Below are 21,646 nucleotides of genomic sequence, written 5' to 3'. Positions count from 1 at the left end.
AACCGACTTCGTTTCCTTGATGGTCTTGGTTTCTACCGGTTTGTAGTACTTACCGGGAGATGAACTCTTACCGGGTGTGGGTTTTTCTTTGATTGTGGTATCCTTCTAGTTCCTACCGGTAGGGGAATCCCACTCGACTGCGCGGTCTCTATCGGTTGGCGATGCTGTCATTTGCATAGGTCTCTTGCACTTGTCTCTTATCGATATTTATTACGTTTCAGTAATATGGTCTTACTGGGGTCATTTACTCTAGTGCCGGAGTAGATGCTGTCAGAAAGATAATCTAGCAAAATTTTTGATAAGCGGCTGCAATTGGTTCTCTCCTCAAGTCACCCTATGCGGATGGAGGCCTTGATCCGAGACATATGGTTAGGGCACAACTATAATTGATTATGGTGGTTAATATGGTTTAAGTGATGCAACCTATCTTGGTCTAAGAATGAAACGAATTTGTTTCCTCGATGGTCTTGGCCTCTACCGGTTTGTAGTACTTACTGAGAGATGAATTTTTACTAGGTGTGGGCTTTTTCTTCGATTGTGGTTTCCTTCTGGCTCTTACCGGTAGGGGTATCCCCCCCAGATGTGAGGTCTAACGGTTGGCTATGCTGTCAGTTGCATAGGTCTCTTGCATTTGTCTCCTACCAATATTTTTTATGGTTTCGGTAATATGATCTTACCGAGGTCATTAACTCCAGTTTTGGTGTAGATGCTGTCAGAAAGTTAATCTAATGTCCATAATTACTATTAGATATGATAAAGTCGGACGACGACAGACATCAAAGAGGCAATCAATTGTGAATAAAGGTGACATGCTTAAGATGTGTTTTGTTTGTGCGAAGTAATTTCACACGGTTTAGCCAGGTCCTCGAGCTCCTTAAGCTTTATGAGTTGTTGAGATAAATAAAGGAAGGCCTACTTAATTTAAACATATCAAACTCTTCCCTTTTCTTGCTCTGCTATTTATACAATGGATACGTCGATATTGTTGGAGGCAACATGCTGTCAGATGGCGTTTCTAGGCAAAATTTCTGATAAGCATTTGCAATCGGTTCTTTCCTCAAATCACCCTTTAATTCTGCACTGTGTAAAAAGAATTTTGGGGAAGGAATTCTTAAATGCATACCATAGATATAGAGCCAATGCAGACATTCCGACTTTCTTTCTAGCGATGCTGCTCTACATGGGGACTATCAAGCAAAGGGCGAAGCTGCTCACTCAAATGGTGTTCGAGCAATCGCTTCCTTGGGGAAATTGACGCTGTACTGGATAATGTCGATGATAATCTCAGAATGCCCTTTCCCCAAAATTATTATATGTTTGGGAAATGGTGTGGAGGTGAGGAAAGAGGTGATAGTAACCTCTCTTGATTTCAATGCCTTGGAGGCCTCCAGAACTAACATTAACATCAATATTGAGTTCCTTTTCAAGGTTGTTGGATTACTGCCTGGGTTCGTGGCTCCCTGGAGAAGAACCTATATTCAGGATGAAGGGCTTTCAGACAGAGGAGACATTGGTATTTTGGCCAACGGTGACATAGATGATGGCAACTCTTGGGGTCTTGGTCGTGGAGAAGAGTGGTTTCCATAAGATGTCCGCCACCCCTAGGAAAAAGCGGAATCAATGGCTCATGCTGCTTGCGGGAATGATTGCTTGGTAATATTGGATGTTGCTGCTGCTCCTGCACCCGGTGACGAGGACCCATATTCAAGCTCTGAAGAATCTTGAAATGTTTTGACATCCTTGGCTCTATGTGTCGGTTCTCTTTGGAATTCCATTTCTCAAGTTCTTTGTACTGTTAAGAAGATTGTAGGCCTTTGGCCAAATTAGGCATAGTAACAACCAACTTTTTGTTCTCCTCCGGTTGATTTTGTCTAGCAATGTAGGATCCTCACCAACTCGGTTGGTTTTTGGTCGTTGTTTGGAGCAATGGTAGGGGGTTTTCTTCCTGGTTCTTTCCCCCTACGACTCTTTCTAAACCAGGTTTGTATTTTTCAAATTTGATTAATACAAGGGTGCTGCCCCTCTACAGTTATTAATCTATTAAAAAAAAATTAAAGAAACATTTAAAATTGAAGGGATGCAGACCAATTGGTTGGTGAGAGTGATTCTATGTTCTTTGATTATGCCATCCGCCAAGGGTTAAACCTCTAGATGTATGATATATAAGGGACAAGGTTAAGATCATTCTTGTAATGACTTTGGTGGAATGGATGCTCTTTAATCCTTTCTCTTGTCTCTTAGTTGAAAATATATCATCATAGGCTCATGCTCTCATATAGGAAAAAAATTGAGCTTGTAGATAATGTGAAATCACGCATAGAAAAAAAGAAGAGCTATAAATGAAAATATCATTAAAATTACATATAATATACTTTAATTAGAAGGTAGAGATATATATAATATATTTCAACCAATAATTGAAATATATTAACTTTGATTTACAAAATAGAAGGTAGAGATACAAATAATTTCTTTTCACCAATAATTGAAACATATCAAGCTTGACCTACCTAGATAATAATTACGAAAAAAATTTAAAAAATATTATTTAGAAATTAACAATTTTAATTAATATTAATTATGATAAAAATAACCTTATTTCTAAACTACTTTTTAGTAGAAATATATTAAAAAATCATACTTTTATAAATATAAATTAATTAGATACTTGACGACGTAAGCCATCAGAATGAATGAATGTTTTTAATAATATCCACGAGACCAAACAACCCATAAGACCCACCGATAGATGTGAAGCCAAATGCTTTAAATTTTTTCTTTGTAGATTGTCTTAGGTTAGATCCCATCTTTTAACGCTTTATCTCTTAATCATTGGATGACAATAATAACTAGTCGCTTTCATTGGATATTTGAGGATGACATGGGGAAATAATGTGACAAGAAGTGTTATGAAATATGTGCAAATATTGTGGTGAGTAGCAACAACAATAATGGAGGTAACTTGGTCAGTGGAACCACATTTTAATAGATTTGATCGTAACTGTTTGGTGGGAATTCACTCACTGAAATCTCTCCACTGAACTTTCCAGTATAAAAAATGAATGAATTTGAAGGATCACAACATATTATGTGATGGGACTTTTCACAACCCTGTCTAATATGGTTGTATTTCATTCAAACCAATTCCATTCATCTTAGTTCTAAGTATTAAACATAATGTTTGCAAATGCTGCTTTCTGACCAATTTTAGTGAATCCAAATTTTTCGTATTATATTAGAAAGTATGCTAAAAGAGTTCAATTTATGTGAAAATATGATTCAAAAAAGCTTATTAAAGGATTGCAATCAAGGGAAAGACTCAAATTTAATTGTATAGTTGAGGACTGGATCTCCATCTTAGATATGAGGCATGCAAATGGATGATTTGTAATGAAGTTTGGAAAGAAGGAACCTGCATTTTCTGTAGTAAAAGGATAGTTGAAATTGAATGACACTTCATCCTAGAATATGCAATGTATGAAGATATTTGTATTCACTTTGCAATCATTTTGCAAGTGGATAGTTTGAATGATATTTTTGAAGAGATAAGACTTCAAAAAATGACAAATTTCTCAATCAAAACACATAATAAAAAATTGACATCAAAAGAAACTTAAAATTGTGTTAACATTCAATGGCTTGATCTCTTAGATCACTTGATCTTTTAAACATTATTAAAATAAATTTGTAAATTATGCACCAATATTTATGGCTATACCTATTCTGGCTATCGTACGACCTATAACTTTCATGTTATACTATAGTGGGGGATAGTGGCCACATCACTTCTCTTGAGCTCCACAGCCATTCTATGCCTATTTTGCAGTTTTTCTGTCCGCATAACATGAAAGTTATAGGTCGTACGATAGCACGGTTTTGGAGCCAGATTAGTCGCGTCCTTTTATACGTGAAGGTGTATTTGATTAATGAATATAAACAACCACACATACATTTGCATTTCTAATACAAGACAAGTTGCACCAAAATACCTACTTTTACAAAAAATAAAATAAATTTTTATGTTCATGATTACCAACACATGCAAGTGGCCCAAAACTTAGAAAATATAGTATTTACATATACATATGCATAGTTAATGATGCTTGAGTAATGACAAGCCCCTACAACTTTATGGGCTATCAATTACATATTTTCCCATACTTCTTCTCAAATCTACATTATTAACTCCATCTACTATATTAATATCTCTATGCCATCTAATTCCCCATCCACCATCATTGGCTTCATATGTGAGACTCAATCTATGAAGGAGAGCAACTCTGTTCTCTCCCTTTCAGATAATCTATAATCCTTCCAAATTGTTTTGAGACGAACCTCCATTCATCGCTGCTTTCTTCATAACTTCTCTAACACTCCCAACATTACTCCTAAGTTTTTTCCCCTTTTGTCCATCTATTTCCATAAATTCTGCTACGATGACTGCAATCTCCTGGCGGGTCACTAGAGTGGATCTCATGTTATTAGAACTCCTAAAAATTTGACCCAAACTCATGGCCACCTCCCATACATGGACAATGAGCCTGCAATTGGTATACTAGTCTGTAACCAGAGGATATGCGAGCATGGGAACTCCCAACCAGAGACTCTCCATGATGGAATTCCACCTACAGTGTGTGAGAAACCCACCCACTGAAGAATGGGACAAAACATCTAATTGAGACACCCACTCAACAACCAAACCTTGCTCTTTGTTGTACCATAAACCTTTCCGGCAGTATGTCTTGCACGTCAGAGGCAACTATATCAGGACGGAGAACCCAGAGGAAGGGCCGCTTGCTGTGCAACAAACCCATGGCCATTTCATGAATTTGAGCTTTGGAAACATGGGCGTAGCTTCCAAAGGAGACGTACAAAACATAGTGTTTAGGCTTGCTGTCGAGCCAGCTCTTGCAATCCGACTCAGCCCACATGCTTGTTGTTGATAACTGATGTTGCTCGAGCATGCAACTCCATGCAGCTCATAACTGTTTTTAGCCCCCACCACCATACACTAGCATGCAACTAGATTAATTTAGTTAATAGTTTTTTATTTCTCATGCAAATAAATCATGCTATGCATGCAGTTAGACTATTCTTAGATTAGAGCTTTCTTTAGAACTGTTTGGTTTCTTTTTCACCAAATATTGCATGCTATTCATGTTCTATTTTATATACTTTGAATTCTTTTTGTTAGTGAAGCTGGAAAACTCTATTTATAGGGAAGCTTTGTATTCTTTTTATTAAGCAGTAATATAGAATGTGTGTGCCGTTCTAAGTTGTGTTTTATTTTATCTCTGCAATTTTTATTGATGTTAGTTGTTTTCTCTGTTATTATATTTTCTTGATTAAATGGCTATAAGAACATGGGCAGTTTTAGATTGTACAAGTGGTATCAGAGCACGTAAAATTGTTTTGGGTTAAAGTTTTATTGTTGGAATTTCGTCAAAGTTAATCATGTCGAATTCTAACCATATGCCCATTCCAAAATTTAATGGGAATGATTATGATTATTGGTGCATTAAGATGCCAACCTTTTTGATTGGAAACGATTTGTGAGAGATTATTGAATCAGGTTATGAGGAGCCAGTTGATTGGAATGCCATTACAACCAATTAAAGAACAAGAAGAAATGAAGCAAGGAAAAAGACTGCTCAAGCTTTGTTTCACATTCAAATAGCTCTCGATAAGAGCTTATTTCCAAGAATATCAGGAGAAACAACTGCCAAAGATGCCTGGAAGACTCTACAAGAAGCTTACCAGGGTAGTGATCAAGTTAAGGTGGTCAAGCTTCAAACATTGAAGTGAGAGTTTGAGAATTTGAAGATGCAAGAAGCTGGAAGTATAAGTGATTATTGTGTTAGAGTCAAAGATGTGGTCAATAAAATGGCTACACTTGGGGAAATTGTAAGCAATGAAGTTTTGATAAAAAAAGTGTTGAGATCTTTGACACCCAGATGGAATCATGTTGCCATAATCATAGAAGAAAACAAGGATTTGACAAAATTACAGTTTGATCAACTGGTTGGATCCCTGATGTCTCATGAAGAAAAATTGAAAGATTCTTTTGAAGGTGTAGAGAAAGCGTTTTCCTCTAAATTGCTAATCACAAAAAATGAAGATGCAAGCAACAGTAGTGCCAAAATCAATCAAGGCCAAGGTAAAGGGCAAAGCCAAAATTCTTCAAGAGGTAGAGGTAGAAGTGGTTTCTGAGGAAGAGGTAGAGGCAGATTTGATAAGAGAAATGTTCAATGTTACCATTGTAACAGGTATGACCACTTTGAAAGAGAATATAAATTGAAAGAAGGTAAAAGTGCTAACTATGCTCAAGAAAGTAGTGAGAATCCTCCTGATCACTTATTTTTATCTTATGCCAAGGGTGAAAATACTAGTAAAGATGTTTGGTACCTAGATTCTGGATGCTCTAACCATATGACAAGGAATGAGAAGTTGTTTTCAACAAAGGATGGAAGTTTCAAATCCAAGATCCAACTTGGTGATGATAAATCGTTGAAGGTTGCTGCCAAAGGAGCTATGGAGGTCCAAACAAAAGAAGGTATAAAGAGTATTCATGATATTTATTATACTCCACAATTTATTATACCAAATAACTACACATACATTTTCATTTCTAATACAAGACAAGTTGCACCAAAATACCTACTTTTACAAAAAATAAATTAAATTTTTATGTTCATGATTACCAACACATGCAAGTGGCCCAAAACTCAGAAAATATTGTATTTACATATACATATGCATAGTTAATGGTGCTTGAGTAATGACAAGCCCCTACAAATTTATGGGCTATCAATTACATATTTTCCCATACTTCTTCTCACATCTACATGTATTAACTCCATCTACTATATTAATATCTCCATGTCATCTAATTCCCCATCATTTATATTAATTACATAATATCCTAATAATTAATATTATCCATTTTCCTCTAATCTTCCTTAGTCCTAGCCCAAGGTAAATAATTATGTTTAATTATTTATCCATCCTAAGTTGCTTCTTCCAAACAATTAAATAAATAATTTTATTTATTTAATTTATATCCTCTCACTTATTTATTTAATTTATCCTCTCACATGTCACGTCCTCCAACACTTTTACTTTTCTTCCAATCTGCTTCTAATCCACTCCACTAAGCACGTGCACACGCTTAATTAAGTGTGGCTAGGTTCTCCCCATCACATCAAGCACGTGACCCCTTACACAAGCAAATGGATCTCGTCTCCTCAAACACCCAAAAAGAATTTTTAATTGCTTTTATTCCCCTTCAATCTTCCATCTCCTTCTCAAATCATCTCATGATGCCACTTGGCACCATCCCATGAGGTGAGAGGACCAATTCACCCTCAACCATAGATCTTCATCTTTTAATCTCAACCATCTATATCTTTTCATTCAAAATCCTTATTTATCCAACCCTTAACCATTTCTACATCTCTTTTTTTTTTTTTTTCTCACTTGAGCGTTGTTATCTACCAAAATTGTGACCACACATCCAATCAATTATCCTTGGCAAATCATTGTAACAAGAGGTTTAACATAGTTTAATTTGGTTAAATTATATGCTTGCTTGACCTCTTTTACCTAATCTTAATTCTTTTTGTGTTTTGTAATTTTGAGTTGTTTTTAGTGTTGATTCAATTCCTTTTAAAATCACATTGTACATCTGATGTGACCCATGTCACAAGTTCAAACTAACCATTTTAGTTGTTTTTAGTTGTTTTACATCTATAAATTGGTGGGTCTTACTCAATGGTGGGTTTATTCTATTTCGACAAAGTTGCTAGAAAGACTTGACTTTCAGGTTTTCACTAATTTAGCAATTTTTCTTTGTGATTAGGTGGGATTATAGGTCAATACAATGGACTTTCTCATATAATTAATTCAAAAGACTTGATTCAAATCAATGGTCTCATATATAAAACAATGGATTTGACAACTTTTTGGTGGGTTTGCATTTCATGACACAATGATGGATTCATTATTTATTCAACGAGTTAATTAAAAATGATAGAATTTCTTTTAAAGAAGAAAAAAAGTTAATATATAAAAAAATAACATAAATTATTGTTAAAAACGCTTTTAAATGCACAACGTATATTCTTAAGTATTTCTTGAAAATACATATGAAAATAATATATATTATTATTAAACCTTTTTAAAGTTATATCTATTATTTCTAAAAGTATTTATATATTGAACACAAAATAATAATAACAATAAATTTTGTTGAAAAATTAAATAAAATGAAAATATTAAAAAAATATTAAATAAACTAACTTTGTTGCAGTGGGCGCTAACCCCTTGCATATGGGAAGGTGTGACCCCATATGGGCATCACACCCCCCACGTGAAGAGGTGTGCCTCCCATATGGGGGGTGTGACCTCTATACAGAGGTGTCATCTCCAAATGGGAGCCCTTCCAATAGTAAATGCATAGAAAACCAATTTAAATAAATAAAGTTAAAAAGTATAAACTGTTAAAAATAATGCATAAGTTTGGAAATAAAATAAGTGGAGATAGTTGCACAGATTATATTATAGGGTTTACATTAAAAATGCAATATCATTCAACATTAAAAAAAATAATATTACTTTATATCAAATTTAATCTCTATTTTTATTGGGTGCACTTATTGTAAATTTGGTTGAAGATAGCCAAAATCTCTCATTTAATCTAAAAACAAAACAAAAACAAAATGACAAAATATAAGAAAATCTAGGGTTTTAAAAAATAATATAACAATAATAAAACTAGGAATGTTTTTGACATTAAAAAACAACAAAACAAGGGTGCTATCCCAATCCCAACAACCAACAGACGTAAGATTAGCAGAGCATTAGTGGCACATTAACAACTAACCAATATAAAAAACTAAATATCAACACCATATATCAAAGCTAAAATCTTTAGCAACCTAATAAGAGTCTTAATACCAGGCCACCTATGGCCATAAACACAAATAGTAACAAAATATGAAACAACCTTAATAGAGGGCCTGCAACGGCCAAAACTAGCATTAACAACAAAAATTAAAACACTCGTAACTAACATCCTTAAAACTTGTAGCTAGCCTAGTGGAGGACATTGGACCAATCCTCAGTAAGGAACTTAAAAAGCTCCTTATAGTTTCCCTCGTCATCTTTGTCTACTCTCAAGATCTTCTTCTAAATTAAACATAGGGATGTGGTTGAGGTATGCATGACCCTTAGATTGAACTAAGAAACACTCCCCACTTTATTTTCAAGATTAGCGACCTTATCTTTAACCTTCTCTAGCTCCATGGCATTCGACTGGCATCCGGAACAAGTCTCTTCTTGTTGAGAGTTATAGATCCCTTCCACTTTCGGTTTGTTTATCTCTATAATATTGGGCATCATATCCTCCATGAGGTCAATTGGGCTCTCTGAAATGTGGGTGGAGCTATCTTCATTCGTAGAGATTTCCCTCTCCTCATCTTTATCCCCATCCTTGTCAATTTCAACACTCTTTCTTTCCTTCCCCTCTTCGCTACCCAATTCAACCTCCTCATCTATTTCATAATCCACAATGTTTTTCGGATTTTCCTTTTTAGTAGAGCGGATGACCAACCTAAAGGACTTTATAGGGGTATTTTCACATTTACTCAAGTCTTCCCCCTCCTCTTTCTCATCCTCACTAACATCTTGAATTATGAGTTTTTTAGTTGGGGGTAGGTTTTTTGCCTTCTTTGTTGCTAGTAGCAGAGGCTAAGGCTTTATATTTGTGGTCTTTTTGTTTACTCTATAGTACATAACAAAGAAGTAATATCCAAATGAGAAAACTAAATAAGAGGATATCCATATCTGGTTATTGCAAGTTTTCTCTGTAATGAGTAAAATAGTAAAAGAAAACCCTTTTCTATTGTGTCCATAAGCATTAGGGTTTCTTCTTCAACATGCACAACATACTGAGTAAAATAGTAAAAGAAAATCCTTTTCTATTGTGTTCATAAGGATTAGGGTTTCCTAAGTTGTCCTAAAATCCTATAGTGGAGATAAAAGAAATCCAGGGGATGAGATTAATTCTCATCCCATAAGATTTAGGTGGGAAAGCTTAAAAGGGTAGTTTTGGGTTAATAAACTGGAAATATTTTGATTGCTTTAGCAAGTTACTTGATTTTTGGATTGTCCTTTTTAAAATAATTTAGAAAGTTGTCTTAAAATTTAAATGGGATTCTTTGTAAGTGAATAAACAATTTAATTGGAGGGCTTTTATTATTTGTAATGATATGAAGGAGATTTTAAAGTATTTGATTGATAGTGTATTAAATAATAAAGGGATAAATGATTAGTAGACATTTTTTTTAATATTAATAAAAATAAGATTAATAGATGATCTTAATTAATAAATAACACCTATTGATTATTCGTAATTGTTATTTATTATTCAATGAGGTTAGAGTTTTTGTGAAACTTATAATTTTCATTTTTTTTGGTTGGTAATAATATTGTATTTTTATTAATATTAGAAATCAGTGTTTCAATTCAAAAGATCAAAAAGCTTGAATTAATCGAACACCCACAACAAATCCATCCCCTGACAACCACCATGCCTACACCGTAAACCCATCACTGGTTGGCATTCTTTAAAATTTGCCACCAATACATCATTCAAACGGGCTTCATACAAAAATTTATCAAAATTGAAACCCCAACCACCAATAAAACTATAAACCCAAACTACCAGAACCCTAGAAGATACAAGCATCATTACATGAACCTTTTAAGACCAAAGACATATACATAGTGCAGAGCATACAAAAACTAAAGTTACACCACTTTGTAAATGAAAATTCATAAAAATAGAAACCCAAGTCCTCCATAACACCATACATTCTAGTTTTAGGGCATGATTGGAGAAATTCCGCTCAACCCTTCACCTACATTGCTCCAACCACCACCTCTCGCATCAGCTTCATTGAAAGCGTTCTCTCTTTTGGCCAACTTAACCCATCGCTCACCCGACATCAACCGCTTGCCCTTACCCCTGCCATTCATTTTTTTCGAAGGACCAATTGTAAGGCCCTGAGATTCCAACTCTTTCTCCCACAAGTAAAGCTTGAGAGAGTCCCATCCAATTGTCGCTTTTGCTCTACGTTCATCCTTGTTCAACCCAAAAGGCCAACAAATGAAAGGGGACCAATTCTCTCAACTCATGAAAATCATCTATGTCAAGCCCTTCACCAACATCAAAACCAACCCCCAACATAGCCATATCCAAAAGCTCCATCAACCTGCAAAGCCAATCATCCTCCACACATTGCCGCATGATTTGGACCAAAATGTCCTTCTGCTCACCCAGTTCCAAACCCCAAGCCAAAAATATCATCACCACGTCCACATTTGTTCTGCATTTAGCATTGTCTTGAGGAAGCTCTCCCCCAACAACATTTCCAATATTTGGATGAAGCCGTCATCGCAGAACTTGAAAATACATTTAAGTCTCTTGGCCGAGACATCACCCACAAACGCCAGTTGCTCCCTTGTATTGTACAAAGTGAAAGTAGCCTCCATACTTGTCAACACCTCACAACAACTTGCACCCAATAGAGCAAAAAATGGGCCCAAGTCACTATAAATAAAGTCTTAGCATACCCCCACATTCCATCCACACCAAGTAATAAAATCAATCAGTAATATCCTTGTATTTCGCCATCCAAATCATCCTTTTTTAGATTACAAAAATCTTCAACATGAATGCCGTGTACCTCCTCAAATGATGTTGCCCATTTGGACATTACATCAGCCACCTCATTGCCACCTCTTCGCACATTCAAAATAATATAATTATTGAATACATTTAAATCATTTTTGATTTTGGAAATAAATCTATTTAAACACCATACATTTGTTTCACTTTTCATGATTGCGCTGGTAATAATTAATGAGTCCCCCTCAAGATGTCAATTTTGCACACCCAATTTAATCCCCCCATAAACTACCAATAATGTCGCTTTAGCCTCTACCTCATTATTCATTCCATGCTCTAGCCTTTGAGCTCCTAGCACCACAATATGCCCCTCTCAATTTCTGATTACTAACCCAACACCTGAAACACCCAAGTTTCCCTTTGAGGCACCATCAAAATTTGCTTTATACCATCTATGTTGCGACACTTCCCACTTTACTATGGGCCTTCCAAAAGAGAGTGGATTTACCGATTAAGCCCAACTTATAATTTTTATTTTGATAAAGTAGTCATTAAATGATTATTGTTATGGATAAGACCTCAATTTTTTCACATTACTTAGACCATAGTTATAATGGAATGTTAAATGAGTAATGTTGACATAACTTAATTATTAAGTGTAGTAGATTTAAGAAAAAAATAAATTAGATCTCATTATATTAATTGGGCATTGCATGTAAAATATCCTATATGGGGTAGTATTAAGGATTTCATTTATACTAGTTTTAATGAAGGCAAGGTTATGCTAAATGCTTGGGTTATTGCAACTAAAAGTATTAAACTATTTATTAATGGATTATGTTATTGTTTAAAGAAAACCAATTTAATTAGCTATCTTTTATTAAGTCCTTGCAATAATAGTAAAGATTTGACGGTAGGAAACTAATTTTATGTTCTTCGTTATGGCATTATATTATCAAAAGTAATATCTTTAAAAAAATAAATTAGTGTAAGTGTGTGTTACATCCACGTTAAAATATGGGCATGACAATATGTATATGTGTTTATGGTGAAAATGGATAACAATAATAACAAAATTGAAAGGCTAAATGAATTCAACCACAAAAACCCTAGCCTAACAACAACAAAGATCCACCATAACATATGAAGATTACCTAAGACAATGCAAATCAAATGAAATCACAAAGATTATACCATTACATGTCCAATAGGGTTTTGATCTCCATTCTTCCTATCTCCATTGATCTTGCTTGATATATTTGCTCTCAGATTTTATATGCACAAGAGCTCAACAAAGAACAGAATGTGGTTGCAAGTAGGATCGTAGTGTAGTCAAATGATAAAAAATAGTTCATTAGCTCATTAGGGTTTGATAATGAAAGAAGCATCTCCTTAAATAAAAGACACTATATGAAATGGAGGGATAAGATTGAGAGGTGTAAAAAGGAGGTCGGCTAGGACTAGAGGGTAGGTAGAAGAAATAATAAAATAATGAAAGAGGTAGGTAGTGTAGGAATTAAGAGATGAATGACATGTGTCATGGGTAGAAAAAGGCTAATGAATTAATTAAATAAATAAAGATTTATTTAATTAATAGAAGAAATGAGATCAATTAAATAAATAAATATTTATTTAATTTAGGAAAAGAATAATTTAAATAAATAAATGTATTTATTCAAATGAGAAATAAGGCTAGAAGAGGATAAATGAATTAATTAAATAAATAAAGATTTATTTAATTAATAGAAGAATTAAGCTTAGATAATTAAATAAATTAAATATTTATTTAATTAGACTGGACAATTTTGAGTGTCTACATTTTGCCCCCTCTTTGAGACAATGCGGCTTGTCGCGTTGTTTCGGAGAATAACCGTGTGCAGCTAGGGTTTTGGACCAAAAATCAAGATCTTGGAGAGATTTGATCATATCTCACAAACGGCTAGGAAATTTTGCACCAAATGTTTTTTGTAGATTGAAGAAAGTATAAGGAGCTCTCAAGACAAAATTCAGATTTTTTTGAGCACATTTTCATTTTCTATGAATTTTTTATGATTTTTCATAAAAAATTATTTTGAGAGCAAATGAGAGAATTTTTTGGATTTTCTTACATTTTTGGAAATATATCATAATTATACACAGGATCTGTTCTTTGTGATTTTAATTTTGATGCAAAATATTTCCCTAAAAATCGGATCTTTAAAAATTAGGGTTTTTCCTTATTTTGATCATATCTCACAAAAGAATTTGAATTTTGGCATAAAATTTTTTGTGCAGGTCAGGAAAAGTATCAGAAGGATCCAGTACAAATTTTAGATTTTTTGGATTGATTTTTCAATTTATAATAATTGTTTATGATTTTTCATAAAAAATTATTTTTGAGAGCAAATTAGCAAATTTTTTGGATTTTATTACATTTTTGAAAATATCTCAGAATTATACATAGGATTTGGTCTTCTTAATTTTAAATTTGATGCAAAATAATTCCTCAAAAATCAGATATTTGAAAATTAGGGTTTTGCATTATTTTACTCATATCTCACAAACTGCTTAGATTTGTTGCAGAAATTTTATTATGCAGGTTTGGAAGACCATCAGGACTCTCGAGTAAAAATTTCAGATTTTTTGGATCGATTTTGCATTTTATATGAATTTTTTATGATTTTTCATAAACAATTAATTTTTGGAGCAAATTATCAAATTTTTTGGATTTTCTTACATTTCTGGAAATCTCTTAAAATTTTACAGGAGGTCTTTTTTTATGATGAATCAGATCTTTGAATTGGTCAACAAAATGCATTGTTGAAGGCCCCTATTTCACAAAGTCTTTTGGATCTAAAATTTACCTAACTTGTGTGCTTACAGGAAGGGGTGATCATTTGAAACAATCCAAACTACTAATAAATATTTGTTGCAGGTCCTTGGCAAGGGTTTTTTGGATTTTTATTGTGTGCCTTGTTTTCATAGACTAGCAAACACTTCCATTGGTGCACTAAAATTGAATCATTGTCTTTTGTGTCTTGAGCAATAGGCTCTTTTTGTTTAATCTTTAGAGGGCCTGTCTTCCCGTGTGGTCATTAGGACTACTAGTGAGAAGAGAATGACCCAAGTGGTAGCGAGGAAAACCCACCTCTTCCGAACCACTATAAACAAATGTATTCATGGTGAAAACTATGGATAACGTGTGCTGATTAGTTCATACCGACACTATGTCTCCCCATAAACCCGTTTGATCAAATTTATTTGATCATTTGTAGGGCGTAACCCCTACCAGCTGGGAGCCTTCTATATTTACAGAGCTAAAAGTGCCGCATGTATGGCCACAAGAGCCGATGCCCTTATTAGCACCTTTTTGTTTTAGAAGCCCAAATCCTTCTAGTTGTTGGGGCAGGAGGTCAAACCTCTGGTAGCGGCTCACACACATACGGTTCTTAGTAGAGATACAAAGTTTGCCACAGGGAGTTTTCGTGGGGACTAATGCTTGGCTGACCCGAGAAGTGAGTGCCGAGGTTGGAGCCAGTGAGGTCAAGCATCTAAGTATCCGCTCTAAATAGCGTAGCCTCGGGGGTAAAACCCCATGTGGGATCAACAACTATTGTCTTGGCCAGCCATAAGAATTGTGCTTGACTTATTTTAAACATTCAAACATTCAAGACCAAACAACAAAACATTGTGTCTTTTGTGTCTTCAAGTATATGCAAAACAATTTTACATCAAACAACACACTTTTCTTGGAGTCATTGTCAGTCTAAACACTTGCAAACATTGTGTCCTCTTGTCATGAAAAACAGTCAAACATTTAGATTTGGTCACAACAAACAACTTCACAAATTGGAAAAATTTTACAGTCCAGCAAACAAGAGCAATCAATTTCGGAATTCTTGAGCTTCGTAGGTTGTTTCTCCAGGTTTTCATCTAGCATTCAACTTGTCTTTGGGTCTCACACAGTCCATCATTGCTTCACATTTTGCTTTACATTCACACTTGTCTAAACTTGAGTCAAAAGGTCACTTGCTTGTCCTCATCATACTTTGTCAACACACTACATACAACAACACTTTGCTAAGTGGTCCCTCATCAAGGTCTATCACCTTTGGGTCTCATTTGGTCTTACTTAGAGTCAGGGTCAACTTACCTCATCAAGAGAAACTATCCCCTCTTTGGAAGTCACACCTACTCTACTACATACATACTTGGTCTTACACTTTGGACATTGCAAGTACACCTCAGATTCATTTACACTCCATCCAACTCTTGGTCTTCCATACTTTTTCCATTTTCATCTAGTCTCACACATCTTGGTCAATACCTAGTTCATGGTTGAAACTCGTCTTCAAAAATCTAGGAGAGAAACTAAAGAGGCTCAAGAGTCCGCAAACATGAGTTCTTATGAGTATGACAATGATGTCTTTTTCAATACTGATCATAACACATTACCTGACATGGATGCCTATAGAAACATTCCAAATGTTGAGAACATGGACACTACAAACAACAATGATACACATAATGACAATATGGACAACTTTTCAGTACATTCAGCAGATGTGGAAGAATCCATTATGGACCCTCGCTTCAATCGACTGATTGAGGAAATAATGAGGAGAGATAGACAATACTTCTTACAAATGATGGCACAAAGTGGAGCCAAGATACCTCATGATTTTGACATGTCTCAAATAATGGAAAATCGACCTTTGCAACAAACTCACTTCAACATGGATCAAAGGAGGCCTAATAGTGGAGGAAATAGAGGACCACATCTTGTGCTTGAATCACTATCATCTTTGTTTCAAAAACTAGAGGTCCCACATACACATGGTCAAGCATATGATACTCACCTTCGTAGACCATTATGGAAGTCTTATGCAGAAAGATATGCACAATCACATACAAATGCTAAGGATCAACCACCAAAGCAATTGGATATTCAAAGGCATGCTCAAAATTTGGACACAAGGAAACCCCGTTTCAAATTTGGGGGCAACACATTAGAACATGACATGCCTGTAGAGTATGGTATACATGGACAAAATAGATATTTCGTTCCTCAACATGAATCTATACCAAGTGGTCCATATATGCAGCATCACTATAGACCTCCTCCATATGAACATGTGTATGATCAATATCATCCATATATGCAACATGCTTCTCCTCCAATTGGTGCCTCAAGCATGGGGTATGGTCCAAGAAGTCGATCTCCACCTAAGAGCAATTTGGAGCAACAAATCAGGGACTTACAAAAGAAAATGGAGGACATAAATACACCGAAGCCAACATACACAATGAGAGACATATATCCTTATCCATTCGACAAGAGCATTCCAATGCCTCCATTTCCTACACACTTTGTGACACCTAAATTTGATAAGTATAGAGGAAAAGGGGATCCCAAGGCACACATAAGACAATTTTTCACAGCTTGCATTGAAGTAGCTTAAGAAGAGACATATTTGATGAGATTATTCCCACAAAGCTTAGGTGATCAAGCTATGGAATGCTTCTCCCAACTACCACCTGGTATTAAGTCATAGGGTGACTTAGCAGAGGCATTTATTCAACATTTCTCCTACAATATAGAGACAGACATATCAGTCTCTACTTTATGCAATACCAAGCAAAAAGAGGGAGAGTCTTTTGCATCTTTTTTACAAAGATGGAGGAATCTAGCTAGCAGATGCTCTTGTGAAATTCCACAAAAACAAATGGTAGAGATGTTCACACAAAATGTTAACAAAGACATTGGCTATGATCTAAGGAAAGCTTGTTTGTCCACCTTCAGGGACGTTATTGAAAAAAGATTAGCAACAGAAAAGGTCCTAATTGAGCAAGGAGTCGTTAAGATATTTAAGGAGAACAAAGATGACTTTAAAGGAAAAGACAAGCCAAGATTTTGGAATAAAAACAAGAACACAGTCAATGATGGTGTTGTTGATGCCAATACAGTGCGACCCAAATTCATCTTTTCGGGATCAAGTTCTACAAACAATCAAGTGAATACTCAAACAACTTCTAGATCATGAAGGAAGTACACTCCATTGGGAGAACCACTTGAGTCAGTCTTCAAAAAGTTAGTGGCAAACAAGGTAATCATAGTTCCAAATTTTCCTCCATATGAACCAAAGGTTAAACCAAATTGGTGGAATGATGATGAGTATTGTGAATTTCATAAGAGCATGGGTCATAAGACAGGAAATTGCCATCGACTAAAGAACATCATACAAGATCTCATTGATAGAGGTGACATTGAGATTGAGGGACACTCATCTAATCAAGAACATGAGATGTTTAAGGAACCATTCCCAAAGCATGACAAGGGAAAAGCTAAAGCCACAGATGATCAAACCAACTATACTAGAGCACCTTATAACTATGATTCAACGATCAATCACATCTCGATGGATAATTATGTCTCTACTATTATCATCAAGGACAAAAACCCTGAGAATCCTACTTAGAGACCCAAGATTGTCCTAAAAGGTGTTGGATCTTCTTCCGAACCTACTTCTGAATGTCATGTTACAACCCGTCGAGGTAAAATTACTTTGCCAGGTGCTTCAACTAAAAACACTGCTTCTTCATCAACCAAACTTGAGTATGACCTTGTAGAACAGTTAGGGAAGACACCCGCGCTCATCTCCATACTTGAGCTCTTACGCATATCCCCCGCTCATAAAGCTATTCTTGACAAAATCTTGAGAGACACCGCCGTTCCTACTGATCTGAACGTGGATCAGTTTCAAGCCATGGTGGGATAACTTTCCATTCCACATTCCCGTACCTTCACAGAAGCCGATGACGCCTCCGTAAGTCAGCCACATAATGCACCACTACATGTTGAAGCCTTCATACACAAACATAGAATAAAGCGAGTCCTGATAGATGGAGGAGCATGTCTAAACATTTGTACATTGAGCACAATTAAACAATTGGGATATTTTGATAAAGCTGTGAATTCTACAAATAAAATCACCATCAAGGCATATGATGATGAAGAACGTTCGTCCAAGGGTACAGTCAACTTACCTCTCAGAGTTGGGCCAGTTACAAAGGATGTGGTTTTCGAAGTCCTAGACCTGGATCTCACATACAATATATTGCTAGGACATCCTTGGATTCATGAAATGAGCACAGTCCCATCTACATATCATCGATGCATCAAGTTTCCACACAATGGAGTTGAAGTGACTATCAAAGCTGACCCAAATCCATTCATATATTGCAACAATTTGCAACCCCAGTTAGAAATAACAATCCCAGTCAATCGAGAAGCTATTCCTTCATCAACATATGTGGATCCAGAATCCTTGAAAGCTTTTACATCAAAACAAGCAGAGATCAAAGAAAATTTCAAGTTTAAAGATATGGGATGTGGTGAGTATATATTTCATGTCGAGCAACTCCCACTATCTCCTAACACATTCAGTCAACATGAACAATCTACAAACAATTTGCAATATCAAGGAATTAGGTGTGAACCACCTAGTGTTGTGGCTACTAAGTCTGAATGCAAATCTCCTCTAGTGGTGCAAGCAACTCTTGATATCAATAGTCCTAAGAGTGGTTCCAACAAAGAATCTATTGAGCATATTGCTAGCCCTCTTGAGAACTCACATAGCTTTACCATATCATCCACTCATTCCATTTCCACTCCACTTCTAGACTTGGATCAACAAGAATTACAAAAGCCCTTACTCATCGAGGATGAAAAATCAAGCTTTGAAAAGAAAAATCTAAAAGTCAAAAATAAAGAAAAGTCCTTTAGTCCAAATCAAAATCAAAAGCTATTGGACTCTACAAAAATCAAAGTCAAGGATAAAAATTCTATGAAAGAAAAAGAGCAAGAGTTGATCTCCCCTAATATCAAAATAACTGGGGGCAAAAGTTCTACAATTTCAAGTCAAAAAGCATACTTGTTGATCCTAAGTCTCCATCATGCTATCCTACTTTCACTTCTTTTCACAATCATAAGCCTTCATAACTCATCCACTTGTTCCACCATCCTTTCCCTTCTGGCAATACATCATGGACCTTTAATGGAACTTTCTTGAAGAACTTTTCTATCAGTGATGCCCAAACTTCTTTAGGTGACACGCATATGGGCCTGTGTAGTCCACACACTAGTAATTCTATCTCAGTTCCTTTATCAAGGAAGACAATCGCTCAAGCTACACAACATTTAATCAAGGAACAATGCAGCTACAATCACAAAGTCAAGCCTCGTACATTTGAGGTAGGTGACTTGGTTCTCAGAGAAAACCCCAAGAATCAGCAAGATAGAGAGAAGAAGGGCAAGTTCGAACCAAATTGGCTTGGTCCTTACATCATTACAACAGTATATGGATCTGGGGCATATCAGCTCTCAACTATAGAAGGTAAACCTTTGGAGGATCCTATCAACAACACGCACCTTCATAGGCTCTACACATAGCTCTTTGGAATATCCTAATTCAAAAAATACAAAAAAAAAAAAAAAATTTCAAAAAAAAAATAAAAATCATAAAACATAAAAAATCGTTACTTGGTGAAAACCTGGCAAACAAGCGCCTTGTGACACAGAAAACATTGAAAAATTGAAAAAAGTAAAGAGAAATAATTTCGTCCAACGGTGAAAACCACTTTGGTGGCGCCCTGGGCAAGTACCATGGTGAAAACTGGGTCACGAGCACCATGCGTAGAGACATTGCTCCTCCCTCCTTCAGGATTCACTTTCATCCTTTCACTTTGCACACACTCACAACCTATTCATCCATTATAAACTTACCCATTCCCATCATGGCTTGTTATTGATCTACCCAAGATTGGTTAGCCATTCATAATAAACCTCCCTTTTCACCTCCCTTTCCATCCATAATAAATAAGATCCTATCTGTGGCTACGACAAATCCTATGTCTAGTGATGGGTGTGGACCTAAGAACATCACATGTTTCGAGGAGTACAGTTTCTTCCAGCTTCCTTCAGTCTATCCGCGCACAATCCGCAATAAAGCAACATTTGCATCGCCAGTCTGCAATAAGGTCTCGTCTTCTTCGCAATAAAATATCAGTTTCATGGATTCAGTCAGTTTCAAATGAGACAGCAGCAACAATGAGCTTCAACAAAATCAAATCTTTCAACAGACTCAGACAACATATGGTTTAGTGCTATCTATCCTTTTTGTGAAAGTAAACATTGTGACCACAATCAAATAAGACTTATACAAGTGACAAGAGACACTAAACTTGAGGACTGCAGTGGATGTTGGTGTCGAGTCTTGGTTTTCTTTTGATTTTATCTTTTGGTGACATGTCTTTTAGCTTTTCCAGGATGTCTCTGACTAGAGATTCTATCTCTAGGATGTCTTTGACTAGAAAGGCGAGGATGGGGTATCATCACCTATTTATATTTGCTGTTTGTGGATTGTCTCTTAGTAATGCTATGACTTGTCCAAGGATATGAGGACACTGTGAGTCTAGTATGAACTAGGGCATTCCTTGTTTGTGACTGTCTTATCTCCATGCAAATAGGTACAATGACTTTTTGGGTCAAACATATGCCTCAATTGTCATAACCTACTTGCCATAATAAAGCTCAATGATGATAACACACAAGAAGCTCTTTCACATTAATATCTTCTATCTTTCATCCCCCTTTCTTGATTGACTTCCATTGTCCTTCTTGAGTCTGCGTAGCCTGCTATCACATGACTAAGTATAATGACACACCAAAAACATTTGCATTTCATGTAGTTTGCACCTGCATTACCACATATAAGCATTTCATACATACATATAGATATCACAACTGCATCACATCCTGCATACAACACCTGTTAGCACAATTTACATTTGCATTATCATATTCATCTGCATTACATACATTCACATTTGCATCATGCATACACATATAAAACATAAAAAAACAAAAACATATATTGCATTGCATCATATACATATTTGCATCCATATCATAAGCAT

The 21,646-nt window shown here is 35.5% G+C and overlaps 1 protein-coding gene across 1 annotated transcript; it reads right to left on the bottom strand.

Moving 5' to 3' along the window:
• Nucleotides 1-4,303: 4,303 nt before the first annotated feature.
• LOC131860420 (UDP-glycosyltransferase 86A1-like) lies at nucleotides 4,304-4,931 on the bottom strand. Its single transcript, XM_059214834.1, has 2 exons — nucleotides 4,702-4,931; nucleotides 4,304-4,541 (listed from the first exon to the last, which is right to left on the bottom strand). The coding sequence occupies exons 1-2, from the start codon at nucleotides 4,929-4,931 to the stop codon at nucleotides 4,304-4,306; spliced, it is 468 nt and encodes a 155-aa protein (XP_059070817.1).
• Nucleotides 4,932-21,646: the final 16,715 nt, after the last annotated feature.

This window comes from Cryptomeria japonica, chromosome 11 (assembly GCF_030272615.1).
Source record: "Cryptomeria japonica chromosome 11, Sugi_1.0, whole genome shotgun sequence".
In the NCBI taxonomy this organism is placed as follows: Eukaryota; Viridiplantae; Streptophyta; class Pinopsida; order Cupressales; family Cupressaceae; genus Cryptomeria; species Cryptomeria japonica.
This window is presented reverse-complemented; position numbering and strand designations above follow the sequence as displayed.